This window comes from Pituophis catenifer, unplaced genomic scaffold (assembly GCF_029215685.1).
Source record: "Pituophis catenifer annectens isolate HBS135680 unplaced genomic scaffold, rPitCat1.0.hap2 SCAF_5, whole genome shotgun sequence".
Classification (NCBI taxonomy): domain Eukaryota; kingdom Metazoa; phylum Chordata; class Lepidosauria; order Squamata; family Colubridae; genus Pituophis; species Pituophis catenifer.
In genome coordinates this window covers 42,979,752-42,998,846 of record NW_027256885.1, presented here as the reverse complement: position 1 = coordinate 42,998,846, position 19,095 = coordinate 42,979,752, and the positions used below count along the sequence as shown (strand labels likewise).

General features: G+C 40.2%; 1 protein-coding gene across 3 annotated transcripts in view; it reads left to right on the top strand.

Annotated features, from left to right (window-relative positions):
• WAC (WW domain containing adaptor with coiled-coil) overlaps positions 1-18,817 on the top strand; it is a 138,324-nt gene extending 119,507 nt beyond the window's left edge. For all 3 annotated transcript variants that reach the window (XM_070944470.1, XM_070944468.1, XM_070944469.1), the window contains 2 exons: positions 16,798-16,925; positions 17,706-18,817. In XM_070944470.1, coding sequence (XP_070800571.1) covers positions 16,798-16,925; positions 17,706-17,775 — 198 coding nt within the window. In that variant the 3' untranslated portion in view covers positions 17,776-18,817. The remainder of the gene's footprint in view (positions 1-16,797; positions 16,926-17,705) is intronic.
• Positions 18,818-19,095: the final 278 nt, after the last annotated feature.

Sequence of the window (19,095 nt, the reverse complement as noted above, 5' to 3'; positions counted from 1 at the left end):
TTTTGAATATGGCTTTGAAACGATCGCATTACCCAATGCCAACGTTAGAGGATGTTTTGCACAAGCTGCCTAAGGCACGGGTTTTTACACTTGTTGATGCCAGGGATGCCTTCCTACAGTGTAAACTGGACGAAGAGAGCAGTTATATGACTACGTTTTGGACTCCTTGGGGCAGAAAGAGGTGGCTTAAACTGCCCTTTGGTGTATCCGTAGCACCAGAGACCTATCAAAGGAAGCAGCAGGAATTATTGAGTGGCCTCAGCGGAATTGAGCCTATAGCTGACGATATCCTTATAGTTGGGTGTGGCGACACTGATGATGAAGCGGAGCATGATCATGACGGGAAATTGATGGCACTATTGGAGCGGTGTAAGCAGGTGAAGCTGAGGCTCAGTATAAAGAAGTTGCAGTTTAAGGTGCGAGAAGTCCGCTTTCATGGACATATTTTAACATCACAGGGGTTAAAAGCAGACCCAGACAAGATCAGAGCTATTGTGAACATGCCACCGCCTACTGATGCTAAAGCAGTGCAGAGATTCATTAGCTTTGTTACATATCTAGCAAAATTCTTGCCACACTTATCTGAGGTGTGCCAGCCATTGAGACGTCTGTTGGATAAAGACGCAGTTTGGCACTGGCTCCCTAAACATGACCAGGCAGTGCAAGAGATAAAACGCTTGGTTACTACTGCTCCAGTATTAAAATACTATTATGTCACAAAGATGGTTACTATTCAAAGCGACTCAAGTAAGAACGGTCTGGGATGCTGTCTGTTACAAGAAGGTCAGCCAGTTGCATACGCGTCCAGAGCACTTTCGCCAGCAGAGTGGTGATGCTCAGATCGAGAAAGAATGTTTAAGTATCGTATTTGCTTGCCAGCGTTTCCATTATTACCTTTATGGTAGAGATATAATTACAGTTGAAACTGATCACAAACCGTTAATAACTATATTCAAAAAGCATCTTCTGTGTGCCCCGAAGCGTTTGCAAAGCATGATGCTCAGTTTACAGCATTATAATCTTGATGTGGTTTTTAAGCCAGGACGTGAAATGTATATCAGCGATACCCTGAGTAGAGCCACAGTAGATCAGACAGCTACGGGAGGAGAACATGAATATCAGACTGTTTGTTGGCTGCGACAGGAACAAATATGTTTTGCTGAAATTAACCAAGCAGATTATCTTAATGTTACGAATCAGCGGTTACAGCAGTTGAGGCAACATACGGACGCTGACATGGCCCTACAGACACTAAAGAATATTGTGCTGAGTGGGTGGCCGGATGTGAAAGAGGCAGTTCCCATGATTGTAAGGGAATACTGGTCCTTCAGAGATGAGATCGCTGTACAAGATGGCATTCTGTATAAGGGTCCAAGAGTTATAGTGCCAAAGTTATTGAGATCGGAGATGTTATTGCGCATCCATTCAAGCCATATTGGTGGGGAGGCATGCTATAGACAAGCCCGTGACACATTGTACTGGCCGAATATGCGAGGTGAAATTGAGGATTTTGTCAGTAATTGTACCATCTGTAATGAATATGCATATCGGCAACAGAAAGAAACTATGATGTCACACGAGATACCATCCCGACCTTGGCAGATCATTAGTATGGACTTGTTTAATTATGCAGGGAAAGAGCACTTGATAATAGTGGACCATTATTCGGATTGTTGGGAAATTGACCTCCTTCCAGACCTTTCAGCTGAGACCACCATCAAGAGATGTAAGTCTCAGTTTGCACGTTACGGGCAACCAAATGTAGTGATTACAGATAATGGTCCTCAATTTGTAAGTCTGCAATTCAAGAAATTTGCTGATGAGTGGGAGTTTGATCATATTACTTCATCGCCACGTTATCCGCAAGCGAATGGAAAAGCCGAATCAGATGTAAAGATTGCTAAGAACTTATGTAGGAAAGCACATGGCGAATGTAGCGATCCGTGGAAGGATATTTTACATTGGAGGAATACTCCAACCGAAGGTATGGACAGTAGCCCAGCACAAAGATTAATGTCACGGAGATTAAAGATGTCCTTACCCGTGGCAAATAAGTTGCTTGAGCCCGTGGTGATACAAGGGGTCCCGGAAAGGCTACGGCAGAGGAGGCAAGTGGCGAAGGCCAAATATGATAGATCTGCAAGAGACTTGCCAGAGTTAAAGGTGGGAGAACGAATTCGGATGAGACCACTGCCTGGAGATCGGACTGGCTGTTGGGAAAGGGGTACCTGTTTACAACAAGTGGCACCTCGCTCCTATTCGGTGGAGGTTGGAGGAACCCGATATCGGCGGAACTGTGTGGACTTGCGTGTGGCTGAGCAACCAGACTCCTCATATCCAGTGGGTGGGTCAGAGCCAGTTGCCAAGCCAAACCTACTCAAGGATAATAAAGAATGCTCGTCTGACATTGATGACAGTCCTGAGCAAGTTGGTGCGTCTGGTGATAGCCAAACATCCGAGGCTTCAGAAAATGGCGAGCAAAGAGATCCGGCCTGCGTGAGAGAATCAGGTGTGAGAGAGCCGGTCGTTACTCGGAGTGGTAGATGCTCACGCCCCCCTGATAGACTCAATTTGTAGAAAGTGTTGCTGTTATTAGAAAAGGGGAGATGTTATGGGGTTGTGTTGCTTTTAATCTTTATCTCTATGTGCCTCTATGAGGTGTTTCCAGTTCCTGGGTGTTGCCTTTGAAGACGCTTTATAAGCGTTGTTTGTTAGTTTTACTTTGTTAATAAAAGCATATCCGAAACAAATTGTTGATAAAATACCTTCGTTTTCTCAATTGAATCAAGTCTGTATCTTTGTTCTCTCCATGTCACCATAATCCCTTCAGGTATTAACCATCTAAAACTCACTCCTTTGGATATTAAAAATCTTGTTAAGAATTGATATTCTCTCCTCAAATCTCTAACTCTTCTAGGTATTTGTCGTAGAACCACAAGTTCTTTATCCTTGTGCTTCAATGCTGTGGTTCTTACTGCTTGAAGTATTTCTGATTTCATTGGTCTCTTTGTAAATCTTACATGTACTTCTCTTGGTAGTTTATTCCTTACTGCATATCTAGTATAGATTCTAAAGGCTTCATCAATCTCATTCAAAATCTTTTCTTTGGGTTATTCCAAGGCTTCAGCCAAAATCTCTGCAATTATTTCTGGTAGATTTTCTCCTTTTTCTTCTTCTATATTTTGGAATCTTAAGTAAAATTCAGAGCGTTCTATCTCCAACAAAATAATTGTCCTTTCGTGGATTTTGTCTATGGAAGCCAGATTTTCAACTTTTTTCTGTCATTTCCACTTTTTCTTCTACTTTCTTAATTCTCTCCTCGTTCTTCCCCATTATTTCTTTCATTTCTTGCAGTTCCTTTTTAATATCATCGTGAAGTGATTGCATGAATTTGCGCAACTCCATCATCTCGGAGGTTTTCTGCATTTCTGCCGCTGAGGGACTTGGTGCTGGCTGTGTATATTTCTTCATTTCTTCATTTCTACTTCTCCAAAGGCTTAATGTAAATAATTGATAATCCACATATGGTTTAATTATAATCCAAATGTCTAATTCAATATTTGAATTAGTAGGCAAAAAAATTAAAAAAAAGAAAAATAGAAAATAGAAAAATAGAAAAAAGTAAATTCTCAAATCATCCCTTCCCTTCAAAAAATATAAGGAAAAAATAAGGAAAAAGAAAAGAGAAAAAAAAAAGCCAGAAGAGAAGGAGAAAAAAAAAATTAACAAAAGATTGTAATTCAACTGTTTTAAAAGGAAAAGGAATAAAAAAGTAAAATTTTAAAATCAAAGTCAAAAACAAGTGTCCATACAGAAAAAAAAGGAAAAAGAAAAGTGAAAATTAAAAAAGACAAAAGTTTCTTCTGACTCTTCAATTCTCAATCCACAAAAAGGTAATATTTAAAAAGAGGAAACCAATTATATTAAATTCCATAAAAAAAATCTCCAGCCAAAAAAAGAGACAAAAGTAAAGGGGTAAAAAGACAAACTTAAGATTTTTTTTTTGTTCTCAAAGCAGAGCTAAATAACCCCCCCCCCAAAAAGGTGAAATAAAATAAAATAAAGAATTACAGTCCACAAAGCCAATGTAAAAAAAAAGAAGTTCCAAAACACATTTAAAATCTAATCTCACAGTTTTCCACAGCTGTTCTATTATCTTCTTAGTTAAAATGTCAAGGTCAGGTATCTGTTAAACTTTCTTTAAAATATATGTGTCTTTTTTATTATTTTCTTCTGCCACTAGATAGCACTGCAAGTTAACTTTCCGTCTTAAACAACGCTCCGGATACTTTCACTTTAAGCAATCAACATTGTAACAGTTCATTCAAAAAAGAAAAAATAATAGATAATCCGTTCAGTCACTCAAAGCTTTAATATCCAAATGTCCAAGTATCCAATTGTTTTTAGAGTCTCCAAGTCTTTTTTTTTTTCAGTAAAAGTTTAGTAGAAAAAATTAATGGGCTCTCAGTCACGCTTTCCTTGCCACCCCAGTTTCCAGATGTGGTTGCGAGCACACACCCGCACCCACTCCTCGTTCTTAGCCTCTCTTCTCCACCCTTCCAGTTCATTCCAGATCATCCAGTTAGTTTAAGAGAAACTTTCAAGTGATAAAATCAAGTCAGTCTCACCTCGATGTCACAGGTTGTTTCTTTACTTTCTCTTCTGGTATGGCCTCCACAGCTTTTTAGCGACTTCCTGGTCACTTTCCCACCATGTCCAATTTGAGGAGCTTCTTCTAGTCTTCCTAGGGGGTTTGCAGCCCCCCTGGATCGACCAGTATGTGCTTCTCTTGTTGGTTGTCTCTACAGGACAACTTAGATCACAAAGGACCCTCGGACATCAGGGATATCGACTACTCTTTAGTAGCTCCTAAAGAGTCCGTCGTGCCACTGCTTTGGCCACACCCCTTCTCGTAAAAGAATGTCTATGGAGATTCTCAGTGATCCAGGTCATGGTGGTTGTCCCAAAGGTGCTTTTTTAAGAGGCCACTGGACTTTCTGGTTTTTCTTTCACTTCTCATCCAAGAAACTTCTTCAGCTCTGACTGGATGGTGGGGAATGGAAGGATTTATACTCCTTGCAGACAGCTGGTCATTTGCTTTCTTTTAGCAAGTTGTTAATGCCACCTAGAGGTTTATCTCTGTCATCAAGGTCACCTGAGTGGTGCAAATGGGTGTGGAGCCTTCTTGGAACTGTTTTTTTTTTTTATTTAATTTGATTTATATGCCGCCCTTCTCCGGAGACTCAGGGCAGCTTACAATGCGTTAAGCAATAGCCTTCATACTTTTGTATATTTATACAAAGTCAGCTTATTGCCCGCACAAACTGGGTCCTCATTTTACCTACCTTAGAAAGGATGGAAGGCTGAGTCAACCTTGAGCCTGCTGAGATTTGAACTTACAGTAATTGCAGACAGCTGGTGTTAATCACAATGCTTTTAGTCTGCTGAGCCACCAGGCCCTGGTGAACTGTTGAAAGGACTGTGTTGTAAACTGGAGATAGATGATGTTGTATCCCTCCCCCGGTCCCCCTCTGTTGTGAGAGGGCTGTTTAATTTTGACATAGATGGCCTCTTTGACCCCTCTTTCAAACCAGCAGTCCTCTCTGTCCAAAATGTGGACTTTGCTGTCTTCAAAAGAGTGGCCTTTGTCTTTTAAATGCAGATGGACTGTTGAATCTAGTCCTGATGGGTTTGTTCTCCTATGTTGTGCCATGTATTTATGAAATGGTTGTTTGTTTCCCCAATGTACAGATCTGCACATGGCTCACTGCATTGTACTGCATATACCACGTTACTCAGTGTGTGTCATGTATTGGGAATATTGAAAAGATGCTCAAGAAGGGCTTCATTCTAAAAAGCATAGAGGGAATTGTGGACTGCTTGAAAGATAACATTCTCATACATTGCCTTCTCACTGGCAACCATTCTGCATGTAGTAAATCTATCAGTTTATTCGCAGCGGAGCAGCTGGCTCAGAGACAGTCTAACAACTTTTCTATCACTCCAACACCCTCTATTTGTTCTGTTGTCCCAAATTTGCATGGTAACCTGCTTGGTCTGCAAACAGAAGTTATATTGGTCACCTCTTGGACCTTTTTTTATCTGACTGTTATTTTCTTTTAAAAATATTCTTTCCTCTCACATTTTTGGGAGGGAGAGAAGGGCCTGCTCTACTTTCAGTTTCTGAATTAGCCACCCCATGTCTATCAGTAAGTGTCCTCCTGAGTCCTTCTGCAATATTTGGGTGACTCTTAATAAACTTTGCAAAAGACTCTTTCAAGCAGTCAACCTTATTTATGACAGTTGATAAAAGTTCATAGATTGAATTTACAGTTTTGAGCTGAAAGCAAACATTGTCTGGAAAGGAAATCTGTTACATTCTCCCTTTTTAAATTTATTGTCCCATCCTGTGCAAGGAAAGCGGCTGCTGAGCAGACCTGTCATCTATATACTATATTAATGATAAAATACTTAACAGGAAGACTACTAATAAGGCAAGGTTAAAGTTTCAAAACTCTCTATTAACAAACTTGTTGTAAACAACTCGTAGTACAACTTCTTATTTATGCCAAATCGTCCCAAGAGTTAAGAGTAATTCGTCCTGGATCAAATATCAATGTTTGTTTATTAATACCATTTCTTTTTTTTTTTTAATATACCGTATTTTCTGGCATATAAGATGACTGGGTGTATAAGATGACCCCCTACTTTTCCTGTTAAAATATAGGGTTTGGGCTATACTCGCCGTATAAGACTACCCCTCTTCCAACGCACACCAAATAAAAATTAAAAAACATCAGATTTGATTTCAATATGGTAATTTTAATTCAAATGCTTATGACATGCAGGTACTTAGCAGGAAAACTGTCACTTATAAACATAAGGCTGTTTGTCATCAAACATGTAAACAAAACAGTGCAATTGGATTAAACTTTTCCTAATTCACTCTAAAGCTGAAAGGAAGGATAAGACAATAAACCCATGGGAGCTGCCATGCTGTTTGTTTTCTAAGCTGTCAACCAAACTGGAACTGATGATGATAGGAGGAAGATAACAAACAATAGAGAGCCAGTGCCGGGCAAGTCCCTGGCGAGTCAGCAATGCCCATCATAACTGCAAGCTATTTGTACAGGTTTTGCTGGCGTGACAGTTTCCCTTTAAAAGCCTTCAAAATCCTCCTGTTCGTCATCTGATATCATAAGTACATCAATGACATCTTGTGATACATTTGTAAGGCAGTCATCGTATGGATCTAATTCCGTATCAGATGGTGTGGTCTCAGCTTCGGCTTCCTCTTCATCTTGCCACAAGTAGTCGTCCTCCATACCATCTAATGAATTTGATATGCCACACTTCTTGAAAGACTTGATTACTGTTTCTGCGTCAATATCATTCCAGGCTTTTATGACAAACTTGCACAAAACATCCAACTGTGGAGCACGCATGTTTCCTCCTTTTGTGAATGACTTTTCACCGCTAACCATCCACTCATTCCACTGTTCTCGAATGCGATCTTTAAATGGCTTGTTTAGGCACACATCCAGTGGCTGTACCAACGATGTCAATCCTGCAGGAATAACTGCCGCATCTGTGTTTATTCTTGCAAGCCTTTGCTTGGTGCTGGGAGTTAAATGAGCCCTGAACATATCCCACACCAGTAGACTACGTTTTTGAATAAGTCCACCTGGTCGCCTGCTCCATACATTATCAAGCCATAGCTTTACCCCTTCTTCATCCATCCAGCCTTTTTCATTCACATGTACAAAACAACCAACAGGGAACTTGAGTTTCGGCATTGTTTTTCTTTTAAAAATAATCATTGGTCTCAGTTTGGAGCCATCAGCTGTGCATGCTAGTACCACTGTAAAACTGGACTTCTCATGTCCTGTTGTTTTAATTAAAATAGTTTTTTCACCTTTTGGATGGACAGTTTTATTTCCAATCATATCAAAATTCATTGGAGTTTCATCCATATTTCCGATACTACTTAACGCATAGCCATGTTTATTGCGCTGTTGTATTACGTATCGATGGAAACTATTTACTTTGGCATCAAGATCTGCAGGTAATTTTTGTGCAATTTTTGTCTTTTGCCTCAGTACCAAATTATGCCTTTCCAAGAATCTAGTACACCAGGATACAGTGGCCTTAAATCTGTTGCTGTGATCTGGGTTAGATTTGGCCCACTGAAGTGCAAACAAACGTATTTTATTTCGTGTCACTACATAACTGTTTTGGCGATGCTCATTCACCATGTCTGCTACATGTTTTTTGAGTTCTGGCCAATGTGGGGTGCCTCTTCTTAATGCACACTTACCCCTTGGCATACTCTTTAATGCTTTTACATTTGCTTTCCAGTCCCGAACCATCTTTTCTGTTACTCCATATTGTCTTGCAGCAGCACAGTTATTATGTTCCATGGCAAAGTTTACAACTTTAAGTTTAAAACTGGCTTCATATTTCTTTCTTCTTGCTGGTGGAGCCATGATGGGGTCTTGACTGTTAGCTATTTGTATACTGTACTGTATGTACTGTTGCTGTACTGTATGTACAGGTGAAACTCAAAAAATTAGAATATCGTGCAAAAGTTCATTTATTTCAGTAATGCAACTTAAAAGGTGAAACTAATATATGAGATAGACTCATTACATGCAGAGCGAGATAGTTCAAGCCTTGATTTGTCATACTTTTGATGATTATGGCTTACAGCTCATGAAAACCCCAAATTCACAATCTCAGAAAATTAGAATATTGTGAAAAGGTTCCATATTCTAGGCTCAAAGTGTCTCACTCTAATCAGCTAATTAAGCCATAACACCTGCAAAGGCTTCCTGAGCCTTTAAATGGTCTCTCAGTCTGGTTCAGTAGGAATCACAATCATGGGAAAGACTGCTGACCTGACAGTTGTGCAGAAAACCATCACTGACACCCTCCATAAGGAGGAAAGCCTCAAAAGGTAATTGCAAAAGAAGTTGGATGTTCCCAAAGTGCTGTATCAAAGCACATTAACAGAAAGTTATGTGGAAGGGAAAAGTGTGGAAGAAAAAGGTGCACAAGCAGCAGGGATGACCGCAGCCTGGAGAGGATTGTCAGGAAAAGGCCATTCAAAAGTGTTGGGGACTTTCACAAGGAGTGGACAGAGTCTGGAGTCAGTGCATCAAGAGCCACCACACACAGAGGGATCCTGGACATGGGCTTCAAATGTTGTGTTCTTCATCAAGCTGCTCCTGAACAACAAACAACGTCAGAAGCGTCTTACCTGGGCTAAAGAAAAAAAGAACTGGTCTGTTGCTCAGTGGTCCAAAGTCCTCTTTTCTGATGAGAGCAACTTTTGCATCTCATTTGGAAACCAAGGACCCAGAGTCTGGAGGAAGAATGGAGAGGCACATACTGCAAGATGCTTGAAGTCCAGTGTGAAGTTTCCACAGTCTGTGTTGATTTGGGGAGCCACGTCATCTGCTGGTGTTGGTCCATTGTGCTTCATTAAGTCCAGGGTCAATGCAGCTGTCTACCAGGAGATTTTGGAGTACTTCATGCTTCCTTCCGCAGACAAGCTTTATGGGGATGCTGACTTCATTTTCCAGCAGGACTTGGCACCTGCCCACACTGCCAAAAGTACCAAAACCTGGTTCAGTGACCATAGGATTACTGTGCTTGATTGGCCAGCAAACTCGCCTGACCTGAACCCCATAGAGAATCTATGGGGCATTGCCAAGAGAAAGATGAGAGACATGAGACCGAACAATGAGAAGAGCTGAAGGCCGCTATTGAAGCATCCTGGTCTTCCATAACACCTCAGCAGTGCCACAGGCTGATAGCATCCATGCCACACCACATTGAGGCAGTAATTGATGCAAAAGGGGCCCAAACCAAGTACTGATTACATATTTATGCTTATACTTTTCAGAGGTCCGATATTGTTCTATGTACAATCCTTGTTTTATTGATTTCATGTAATATTCTAATTTTCTGAGATTGTGAATTTGGGGTTTTCATGAGCTGTAAGCCATATTCATCAAAAGTATGACAAATCAAGGCTTGAACGATCTCACTTTGCATGTAATGAGTCTATCTCATATATTAGTTTCACCTTTTAAGTTGCATTACTGAAATAAATGAACTTTTGCATGATATTCTAATTTTTCGAGTTTCACCTGTATTGTTGCTGTACTGTAGAGATACCCATGAGCCAGGCTGCACATCTGCCTGTCAAGGTAATGGGCTACGCTACGTGTAGTGGCAAGAGGGCTATTTTGTACCAGGTTTTTTTCCTGTCACCCATGCAGCCTTGACGAGATCGGCACAGCTTAATGAATCTGAGTTGCTGGCGCTGACCGATGACGCTACAGGAGCGCTGACAACATTGACAGGAAGCTGTGCCGATCTAGTCAAGGCTGCATGCTGCTGAATGCTGGACCCAGCTGGTTGCTGAGCGGAGCTTCACCCAGGCATCCAGGGGGATATTACCGACGCTCCGACTTCCCCAGCTGACCCCCAGTGATGGCGAGCCCCACCTGTCTGGGGAAGTCGGAGCGTCAGTAATATCCCCCTGGATGCCTGGGTGAAGCTCCGCGCAGAAACCAGCTGGGTCCAGCATTGAGCGGCATGCAGCCTTGACAAGATCGGCACAGCTTCCTGTCAATGTTGTCAGCGCTCCCGTAGTGTCATCAGTCAGCGCCAGCAACTCAGATTCGGGAAGATTCAGATTCAGCTCAGATCTCGTCGAGGCTGCATGCCGCTCAATGCTGGAACCAGCTGGTTGCTGCGTGGAGCTTCACCCAGGCATCCAGGGGGATATTACCGATGTTCCGACTTCCCCAGACAGGTGGGGCTCGCCATCACTGGGGGTCAGCTGGGGAAGTCGGAGCGTCGGTAATATCCCCCTGGATGCCTGGGACGGTGGGGGAAGCTCCGCGTAGCAACCAGCTGGGTCCAGCATTCAGCGGCATGCAGCCTTGACGAGATCAGCACAGCTTCCCCTCAGTGTTGTCGGCGCTCCCGTAGCGTCATCGGTCAGCGCCAGCAACTCAGATTCGGGTACCTGGCGTATAAGACGACCCCCGACTTTTGAGATGATTTTCCTGTGTTAAAAAGTCGTCTTATACGCCAGAAAATACGGTACATCAATATCATTATATGAACAGTGAGGCATCTGGGTATCATTTAAATACAAATAATAGTAATATTTGTTACATTAATCATACTTATGTAATTGTGGTGTTATTATACATATTTGTATGAGAGTGTGTTCCTTCACTGTTTAGTTGTTCAGTGTTTTTGTGCGCCATTCTAATAACAATCACAATATTATTTAAATGTACATAGTGATACCATCTTTCAACATCTAATTTTTACATCTAGCTATTACTTTTAGTATATTGTATAAAATATGTATAATAATATTCCCCCTTGATCTTGTTTCTACCTCTATTCTAGCTCTCAATAAAGCCAATCTTTTATTAAACAGCATTCCCTTTCTAACCATCATCTCTTGCCCGCTTTAGTATTTCAATTCTTATTCGTTTTTTTGACTTGCCTCCCAAGCTCCTCCCTTGGGTCTTTGTCTCTGTCTACATCTTTCCTATTTAACCCAAATATTTCTTCCATCTCTACTATCTTACTGCTGTACTTCCGGAGGATCTGCCCAAGCCCCTAACTTCTCTTCAAAAATATATTTCTTTTTATCCAATCCCATTTTTTGATCTCTTAATATATATTGCTGATATATATCAGCAATACGCTGATGATACCCAGCTGTATATCTCTACCCCGCGTCAATTCAGTGATGCGGTGGATGTGATGTGCCGGTGCCTGGAGGCTGTGAGGGTCTGGATGGGAGTCAACAGGCTCAGACTTAACCCAGACAAGACCGAGTGGCTGTGGGTATTGCCTCCTAAAGACTATGTCGATTGTCCACCCTTGGTTCTGGGGGGGGGAGAGAAATTGTCCCCCTCAGAACGGGCTCGCAATTTGGGTGTCCTCCTAGACTCACAGCTAAGATTAGAGCAACATCTGGCAGCTGTAGCTAGGGGGACCTTTGCACAGGTTCGCCTGGTGCACCAATTGCGACCCTACTTGGATCAGGAGGCTCTCCTCACAGTCACTCATGCCCTTGTCACCTCACAGTTAGATTATTGCAATGCGCTCTACATGGGGCTACCCTTGAAAAGTGTTCGGAGACTACAGTTGGTCCAGAACGCAGCCGCGCGAGCTGTCATGGGTGCACCTAGGTACACCCACATTACACCAATTCTCCGCAAGCTGCACTGGCTCCCTATTGGTCTCCGGTCACAATTCAAGGTGTTGGTTATTACCTTTAAAGCCCTACATGGCTCAGGGCCAGGTTATCTTCGAGACCGCCTTCTACCGCATAGCTCCCAGTGACCGGTAAGATCCCACAGATATGGTCTCCTCCGGGTCCCGTCAGCTAAACAATGCCAGCTGGCGGGCCCGTGGGGGAGGGCCTTCTCTGTGGCTGCCCCAGCTCTCTGGAACAAGTTACCTCCTGAGGTCCGGACCATCCCCACCCTATTGGCCTTCCGAAAAGAGGTGAAGACCTGGCTTTTCCGGCAGGCCTGGGGCCGTTGATCTCGCTTTGCGATCTGACGAGATCCGGCCATGAATGGTGTGAATGGGTTTTAATGTCTTTAATGTTTTTAATTTTTAAGTGTTTTTATAGTGATTTTTTGAATGTATTGTGAGCCGCCCTGGGTCTTCGGAGAGGGGCGGCATATAAATTGAATGAATGAATGAATGAATGAATGAATGAATGAATGAATGAATGAATGAATAAATAAATAATAAATAAATAAATAAATAAATAAATAAATAAATAAATATTGTCCCTTATTTGATTCATAAGTCTTTATTGTCTTCTCCTTCTCTTCCTTGTTTTATTTGATGATTTATCTGTTCTGTCTTTTCCTCTGGTCTTTCTTGCGCTGAATTATCTCCTCTATTTCCTGTGTTTTATGATCTTTATTCATTGTCCCATGTTGAACATTTTCTGATTTCCCCAGTGTCATGCATTAAGTCTTTTATCTCCCTGTGGTTCTTTATCAACATACCATAAGTACTTTGGAGCATCAACACCATTTCTTTTTGAAATCCACTCATCTCCCCCTGATGCAACATCTTATCTTATTTTGATAGGTCCAAATATTGCTCAATAGCCTGTCAGTAGTCTGTCACTGCCCCAAAGTCTCAATTGTCTATGACCTCAGAAAGCCAGCTTAGAAACAGTTTGCTCAATCCTAGCATTGCTCCTCAGGGGAATGCAATAGTTATAGTTCTTTGTGTCCCACAGTTAATCAGTTAGTTCCATTTAGGTAATCCAGGAAGATTTCCAAATGTCTTCTTCAGTCCACTCTGTAAGTTCAGTCATAGATCCTGGCATTTAAAAGTTGTTTTCTTTACATGTCTTCCATAATCTCACAGTTAAACCTCCAATAACCATGAAGTAGACAGATATAGAACAATAGATAGCACAGCAGTCCTCCAGGTGTTATTTCCACTTTTTTTCCCTTTGTCTTATCAGTTCTTCCCAAGGTTGTAGGAGTTTACTATATATTTCATTCACCAGTACATGGTGCCTTCAGATGAAATTTCAACGTTGCACAAAGTCTGACAAATATTTATTTCAGTTTTTTGCAAATAGTCAATATTTAGACAAATAATTCCAGCATTTTAAAATGCCGTACCAAAAATTGTATGTTACCAAATGGTCTTTTTGCAGATGTCACCCACCCTTGCTCGACTGTAATCTGATACACTGTTGCTCTGTAACTTAGCCAGGAAACAAATAACGCTGAAGCAAAGCGAAGAAATAAATAAATAAAACAGAGAAGATATTTTCTGGATATTTTGATCCAAGATTAAAAGATTTTTTTTAAAAAAAAAGTTCTAAATACAGTGCATTCAGAAAGTATTCAGACCCCTTTCACTTTTGTCAATTTTGGAGGCCATTGTACTCTTAGGAACCTTCAGTGCAGCAGAAATTTTATTGTAGTCTTCCCCAGGTCTTTGACTTGTGAGGCCTTCTATAGAGAGGTGTGTGCCTTTCCAAATCATGTCCAATCAATTTAATTTACCACAGGTGGACTCCAATCAAGGAGTAGAAACATGTCAGCAACTGTCAAGAGAAATGGGAGGTACCTGAGCTAAATTTCAAGTGGTGTTGCAAAGGTTCTGAATACTTGTGCCAATGTTGATACTTCAGTTTTTTCTTTTTAATACATTTACAGACATTTCTAAAGTTCTGTTTTCACTTTGTCATAGGGTACTGAGTGTAGATTAATGAGAAAAAAAGAATTTCAACAACTGTAGAATCAGGCTGCAGCATAACAAAATTGACAAAAGTGAAGGGGTTCTGAATACTTTTTGAATGCACTGTATTTTGCAAATTAATAAAATACAAAAACCATGTGGTGACAGTCCAATATTAATGTAAATCAGATGAAAGAACACAGTTTCCTTACGGAAAGGCAAAAGTTATTCAAAACAACAACATAAATCAAAGGGGAAAAAGAAAAAAAAAGCAGCTAGAGTCCAGCAGGGGGTTAAAATAAATCAGCATTCAATCGACCAGTCAACTTTTAAAGATAAAAAGCAGAGTAAAAAAGAAGATTCAAAAAGTGAAGATAAAACCCAGCATACTGACCACTCCCACCGGGAACTAGAATCTTCAAGACCCCCCAGGTGGGTCCATGGTCGCCCAAAAGTCATCTTGGGTCATTCCTAAGTGCTCCAATTTACATCCAGGGAGCAGCACTGTGAGAGAGCCAGCTTTTGGCAGCAAAAACAGTAGATTGTTAGAGAGAAAAAAACCCTTACCATTCAGCAGCCGTCTTGGGGAGGAGTCCAAAACCCTGGCTTTATTTTACTTATTTATTAAACCTTTCTTTGCAATATGTAGTTGTCCTGTCATTGGTCCTAGGGATTTGTATAGTAGAAATTGTGATATTTTGTTAGATTTTTGTTTATATACCCATTCTTGATTTCCAACTATAAATACCATATATTTGATCTTTGTGCATATTTTATTTTTATTTTAATCTTTTATTTTGTGCAACTGAAGTGCTTTCCTCCTATTTTCCCCACAACAACAACAACCCAATGAGATGGTTTGGGCTAAGATAGAATGCCTGACCCAAAGTTACCCAGCTGGGTTCATTTCAGTTATATAATGCTAATTTATCAGAGTCTGTGTTTGCAGTCTTCCCCACAGTGCCTTGGCTTGACTTTGCCTGTTGAGTCCAGAGTTTGAGAATTTAACATTACTTCATGTCAACCAAGTAAATGTAATAAAACAGTGATTGCAGCAATCTTATATTTTATTTATTCCTTAATACTGAAGAACATCTTGGGTGGTAGGAAAATTATTAATGATCGATTTCTGTTAGTATGTTAATCATGTTTTAATACTCCCAGAACCTACCCCAGTCGGGTCAGAATTGCATCACGCTATAGTAGGTTCCATGTAATCCTTGAGTTACGAATGTAATGGAGCCTGCCAATTATGTTTGTAAATCAAGAGGATTTTAAGTGAATCTTGTTAAGTGAACAAGCCTCTATCCCTGCTCACTCCTATGCATTCATTAAACAAATGAGTGGGTTGTTAGATAGAATATGGGGTGCCTTGGGTGGGTTGCCTCTGCCTCCAGCCTCCCGAAGCCTTTCCCCCTGCTCCCCACCCTGAGATACCCCATGCTCTGCTTCCCACCACTTGGGTCTCCTCCCCACCCATCACTGATCGCTCACTTACCTTTCCAAGATCCCCAGGGCTAAAGAGGTTGGGGTACAGAAGGAGAAATGTGCTCCATTGCTGGGCCATGTGGCAGAGTTCCAGAAGCAGCTGGTTTTTTCTGAGATGCTGGAGAAGCCCGAGCCTTCCTTCCCAAGGCATACGCTGGTAAAGCTTGGGGAGGGAAGCAAGCTTTCTTCACTTTGGTGTTTCTAAAGCTGTAGATATAGGGAAGCTGTGCACTTTAGGCTTTGCACCCTTTGTTGTCAGGATGAAGGGGGGAAAAGACATCCCAAGTTTTAATGGTTTCTCTTGTTGCATCTTCCCAAAGCCCCATTGGCTGAAATGAAAGAGACCAGTGTTTCTTCCTGCTCTTGGTGCGAGGAGCCAGGCTGCTTCCCTTCGCTCAGTGGGGAATCCGGATTTAAAGGGCTCTTTCTGGACAAGCAGCTTTTCTAAAGCAGAGGCCAGATTCTGCAGGGAGTGGGATTCCTACATGGGCAAAACAGAATGAGCTGCTGCTGGTATTCCCCTTGCAGTATTTCAATAATTCCCAACTGAGGGCTTTGTATGCTGTTCTTATAATTGTTAAAGTTGTGACATTTTCACCTTTTTCTTGTGAGAAATTCAGAATGCGAAATTTTTTTAGTAATGGTTCTCATGATTAGTCTCTGAGGTTTGTAAGTATAATTACCAATAATGAATCAAAATATTGAAACAGCTTTCCATTGTTATGACCAATGATACCCCACTATAGTTTTGTTATGACCGAAAGTTAAATGTTTTGTCTGGAAAAAAGCCAAACTTTTTCAGTGATATATAAAACTTAGTGAAAAAGTAGGCTGAAATCTAAGTTGCTGTCATACAGTAAAGTTGAAAATTGTTATTTTATGGATGACAGGAAACAGTGCTCTTTATTTTCCCACACTGCAGTTCATGTTGTTAGTCATATAGACATCTTTTCACTAACACTGTATTCTTTTATAGGTGTCTACATCTACTAAGTTATCTAGTAAATGAAATACATTTTTGAATAGTTGCTTTTAATTCTTTAGGCATCCAGATTGCGTGAAGAAGCTCATAATACAGGAAGTGTCCATATGTCTGAAATTTGTACTGAATTAAAAAATTTAAGATCTTTAGTTCGAGTGTGTGAAATTCAAGCAACTTTGCGCGAACAAAGGTAATTATTTATTTTGGGTGCATTTTCCTGATTTGCTAAATTTTCAGTTATGTTTGCTTGTACAACTTTTATATAAATGTAAGAGCAACTGAGATGCATTCCCTAGTGCATAGTCTAGGAGCCTTGGTGGCGCAGCAGACTAAAGTGCTGCTAAGTAACACCAGCTGCCTGCAATTACTGCAAGTTCAAATCTCACCAGGCTCAAGGTTGACTCAGCCTTCCATCCTTTCGAGGTAGGTAAAATGAGGACCCGGATTGTGGGGGGCAATAAGCTGACTTTGTATAAAAAAGAACACCGCTTGGGGGGGGGGGGCGAAAGCCCTACTAAGCAGGTATATACAAAAGTATGAAGGCTATTGCTTAACGTATTGTAAGCCGCCCTGAGTCTCCGGAGAAGGGTGGCATATAAATCAAACCAATAAATAAATAAATAAATAAATAATAAATAAATAAATAAATAAATAAATAAATAAATAAATAAATAAATAAATAAATAAATGTTAGAATTTAACACCAGGATGATGCTGACTGAAACAGGCATGATACCTCCCTCCAGTCATTGAACTACTGAAGGTACCCTTGTGTGCTCCTGATCTTGAATAATAATTTAGTCCTTTATGTGTACCATTAAGGTGGGTCAACCATTTCCAGGCCCAATAATTTTATCCTTTTTAAAAAATTAAGAAAGCAAATAAACTAGTTGTATTTATCACAGTATAACTGTTACTGAAGAGTCAATTTCGTATCTCAGGTGCTAATTGTATTATTTTCTTTTTATAGGATACTCTTTTTGAGACAACAAATTAAAGAACTTGAAAAATTAAAGAATCAGAATTCCTTCATGGTGTGAAACACATGGGTTGTGAATACAAGTCTGTAAAACATGTTGCCCAGTCTTAACTTTTTTGAGCTGCATTTGAGTAGACTTTGGACCATTGAGTTGGGCAATACAAAATAACATGGGAAAGGAGAAAGGAAGGAAGTCAGTCAGGGGAAAAATATAAGGATGATTTGTAAAACTCTTGAAATGTAGATTTCTTGTAGATGTATTCTTCATGTTGTAAATATGTTTTGTAGAGTGAAGCCATGGGAAGCCATGTGTATCAGAGCTTAGACATCCAAAAGTAATAAATGCTAAGATGGCTAAATACCTAGCCTTTTACATGTAAAACTGTTTGCAAAATTAGTTATCTTTTTTAGTTAATTTATCATACAGAAATCTTTCATTTCCTGAAATTCAATGCAAACACCAAATGATCTGTGTCTCAAAGTTTGAAACAGTTAGGGTAATATACAAAATATCACGAAATAACTGTTTCCACACTTGCACCTGATCAGGAATAGTGCTTTTCCGTTTGTTTTACAGAGCAGTGTTTTTCATTTTCTGTGTTCATTTTCCTTTTGAATTCCTGATTCTGATTTTATCAGTTTTTTTATTATTTTAATTTCTTCATTTCATAAGGCACTGTTGCTATGGCATTTTTCTATAAACTTTTCATTCCTGTGTACAATAGCTTAAAATTGCAGTGATTGAGCATAACCTACTTGTTTGTATAAATTATTGAAATGTATTTCCATTTGCACCCTGAAAAAATGGACTGATACTATTACTGGGCACATGTGTTTGAAAGTACTTCCCTTTCTCAGCTTTATAAGGAAATAGCCCAATGTCAACATGGTTGTGGGAGGGAAAAGAAGGAAAAAGCTAGTCAGATGTGAATTGTATCTGTTGTAATAAACATGTTTTAAAACACAAAAACCACTGGTTTTCTTTTCCTTTGGTTGATAACATATTACAATTTGAACTGTTCGGGAACTCTTCTTCAAAACTACTCTTGTTGAATACTTTTGTACTAAATTAAAAATAAGTCCTCAATGGAAGTTTTGTTTTAAAAAATGTAATTGTGTATAAACTATTTAAAGACATTCAACAAGGATTAGTGACACCTACCAACAGTTGTCATATGTTAACTCCTGGTTTTTAACCTGTCTTGCTATTATGACTTTTCATTTCAAAGTATGGTTGTGTTGTAGGTAACTGTTCAAGTCTGGTGCTGACTGCTGTTCTTAGCCATCACAAAATGCTGACTGTGTAATTGGAGTGTCTCACCGTTTGAAAATGGTGGGAAAGCTCAGCTTTGTATATTGTTTCCTAAAGTATATTAAAAAA